The 3076-nt window shown below is 57.1% G+C and overlaps 2 protein-coding genes across 2 annotated transcripts; one reads left to right on the forward strand and one right to left on the reverse strand.

The window, feature by feature from the left end:
- Positions 1-164: 164 nt before the first annotated feature.
- SPRG_17244 (hypothetical protein) lies at positions 165-1046 on the forward strand (the record flags this gene model as incomplete). The annotated part of the gene is made up of 3 exons (XM_012356828.1): positions 165-347; positions 397-528; positions 576-1046. The coding sequence occupies 3 exons, from the start codon at positions 165-167 to the stop codon at positions 1044-1046; spliced, it is 786 nt and encodes a 261-aa protein (XP_012212218.1).
- A 588-nt stretch (positions 1047-1634) lies between these two features.
- SPRG_17245 (hypothetical protein) lies at positions 1635-2438 on the reverse strand (the record flags this gene model as incomplete). The annotated part of the gene is made up of 1 exon (XM_012356829.1): positions 1635-2438. The coding sequence occupies one exon, from the start codon at positions 2436-2438 to the stop codon at positions 1635-1637; it is 804 nt and encodes a 267-aa protein (XP_012212219.1).
- Positions 2439-3076: the final 638 nt, after the last annotated feature.

Consider the following 3076-nt stretch of genomic DNA (forward strand, 5'->3'; position numbering starts at 1 on the left):
ATGCGTTTGTCTATGGCTACGGTCTCATTGCGATCGCCGGCAGCGCAACGCTGCTCACGTCGCTTCGCGCCGGCTTTGTCATTCTCCGGTGGCAAACTGCGATCTTTGCCGGCATCAACTGCCTCTTTGACGCGTCGGCTGTCATGCCGTCGCTGCTGTACACAATGCAGTCGTCGCTCGACGTGTCGCGCAAGGCGCTTCTCTTGGTGTACGCGATCCTGGCCGCGGCAGTGTACGGGCTCCTCGTCGGCCTCTGGTGGCTCCATAGCCGCCACACCGCCGTTGCCATCGACGAAGAAGCACAAGCCAACGCGCCGTCGAGTCCGCAGTACGAAGCCATGGACGAGGTATTCCATGGATCTGTCTTTAGTCTAAATTTCGAGGCGAGGTCTGTAGACGGTGCCGCTGACGGCCGCGCCACTCCAGACACAGTTCAAGTCGTTCGAGTTTCGGTACTTGCTGCTGTTCGCCGCTGTGCACAACCTCCAGTCGTCCTTCTACTTTGGCACTGTCAACCAAACACTTACGGTCTCGCATGCTGTTGTTTTATGTGAAATTTGAATCGCGTTTTGTAGAATTACGACGACATCGACGAGGTCTACACCAAAGCGTTTGGGTGGATCCTCCCCGCTGGCTTTGTGTTCATTCCCGTCATCGACACGCTCGTTGACCGCTTCGGCCTCCCCATCTCGATGCTCTCGACGACGCTCCTCAGCATTGGCTACCACATTCTCGCCATGATCCACTCGCTCCCACTTCAAATCCTCACGTTCTTGCTCTTCACGGCCTTCCGCGCGCTCTTCTACGCCAACGTGGCCACGTGCGGCGCAACGACCTTTGGCCACACCAACATGGGCAAGATCCTCGGCACTGTTTACTCGTTGTCGGCCATCGTCGCGCTCCTTGAAATCCCCGCCGCGCAGTCGGCCAACACGAGTGAGACGGGATGGAACGTCCTGTATGCGGTCTCGCTCGGCCTACCCATCGCGCTCGTGCCCGTCATCCTTGTGTACCGCCGCCGGTTCTACGCCAAGACAACGGTCTAAGCGCACATTCTGTTGTCTAATCAAGGCGCCTTGTTGCTCGTCGGATGGCGGAGGCTAGGAGGGTTAGGGTAGATGTATATTAACATTGTGGTGGAATCGGCTTCCCAACACAGAGAAAGAAAAAAGACTCCACGAATGAGTGTTTGCCGCCGACTACTCGCTTGGACCCTCGCTCAGCCACGAGGTCCGACGTCGACTGTGCAGCTCGTACCGGTCACCACGCACGTCCATCGTCACATGGCCTCCAGTGGGTTGCATGTGCTCGGCGAGCCAGTTTGGTTGCTCCAAACACAGCACGAGCGTCATGTTCGTGCAGGCTGCCAGTGCGTCCAGCAGCATCCGATAGCCTTCCACGCTTGCGACCGTCCAGCAAAGGTCCAGTGTACAATGGGTCGGAGCGTGGAGGGAACGCAGCGCGTCGGCAAGCGATTTCACGTCCTGCAGCGCTGCTTCGTTGTGCTCGTACATGACCGATTGAACTCCGTTCTGTACCCAGCGCTGGAGAGCGCTGCCAAAATCGTCCAAGTGCTCTGCGACACCAGCACACTGCACCCACGTGACCGACTCGAGCGTCTTGGAGCTTGCGATTCAGTCGAGCGTCGTTTCGAAAATGGAGGCATCCAAGTCCGAACTGACAACGCGCACGGAGCGAAGCTTGGCGTCGAATTCCCGTGTGCGGAGCGCAGGTCCGTATACCGCCACATGATCAAGCGAGAGATGTTCCAGTGCGGAGCAGGTCTGCAGTGCACCAAGCGAGCACGCGAGCAGCTCGTTGCCGTCGCCGCAGAGCTCGAGTGTTGTGAGCTTCGAGATATCAAGCAAGGGTGCAAGGCGCTCCAACGTCGCATCCAGAACGAGCTCTGTGACGTGGCACAACGGCAGCGCGTTCGCCACCAAGCCAGCACAAATAACGTCGCAGTCGTTCAAGTGGAGGGTCGAAAGCGCTGGTGCGGACGCAATGGCGCGTGCGACATCCGCATCGTGGTGCGATTTGCAGCCCGACAAGCCGAGACGAAAGGCGCGATCGAGTGCCAGCCACTGCATGACGGGCACAGCCCAGTCGTCGCGCGTCCCTGAATTGCTGTCGTCAAAGTCGATGAGATGGAGCTCCGAGATGCGGTAGGGCGCCTTCAAGATCGTCCGAAGGTCTGCGCCGTTGTCGTTATAGAGAGTGACTGCCTTGACGTTTGTGCACAGCAGGAGCAGCCGAGAAAACTCTGTCCCTTGCGCGTCGGTCACCGTGATGCGAAACGTCTCGTCGAAGCGCTCAACCTTATGTGCCCACTGCGCTACAAACGCGCAGAAGGGCGAGGCAAAGGCGCTGCCTTGTGGTACAGGCCAGCGGTCGCTCACCGAGTTGCAGGCGACGTAGAGACCAGGGAAGGCGGGCATGGCAGCAGCAACATACGGAATCGCGGCCTCGGGGGTCGCCCCGAGCTGAGGCCGTGGCCAGAAAGACTTGCCGTGTACATCTTGGTTCCGCATTGTTGTCAACAGCGTGTGCAGCGCGTCTAGAGCTGGCGTGTACCGAGTCCATGGCATCGCTTCGAGGAGCGAAACGACGTCGGCAGGCGACTCGACGCATTGAACGATACAAAAAGGACTCCAGAGCCGTCCAAGACCGACGACAGGCTCCAGAATCGACGACACATCGGGACGTTTCGCCAGGATTTGGGATTGAGCGAAGGTTGAAATCGACCGTTTAATCAAGGTAATGAGTCAAGTTGGGCGCTGTGCAACGAGCTACAGTGCGCGTACTAAAGATAGGCCACCTGGGGTTCATACACTTCTAGCTATCTGGAGTGGCAATGGATAGTTGTCAAACGTGTCATACTTGTTTATTGATGTACCAAGTTTTCATGCACGTAGGATACGATTTGAGGTCAAAATTGAAAAAAACATGTGATTTTTTCGATATTTTGGCGAAATAAAGATAGGCCACTTGAATGTATAGGGTCGTTACGAGGCGTTTGACGCTACTCTAATCCCCGGATTTTCTACCTATGCGAGCTACAACATGTAGGCACCTG

The sequence above is a fragment of the Saprolegnia parasitica genome (genome assembly GCF_000151545.1).
Source record: "Saprolegnia parasitica CBS 223.65 unplaced genomic scaffold supercont2.604, whole genome shotgun sequence".
In the NCBI taxonomy this organism is placed as follows: Eukaryota; Oomycota; class Saprolegniomycetes; order Saprolegniales; family Saprolegniaceae; genus Saprolegnia; species Saprolegnia parasitica.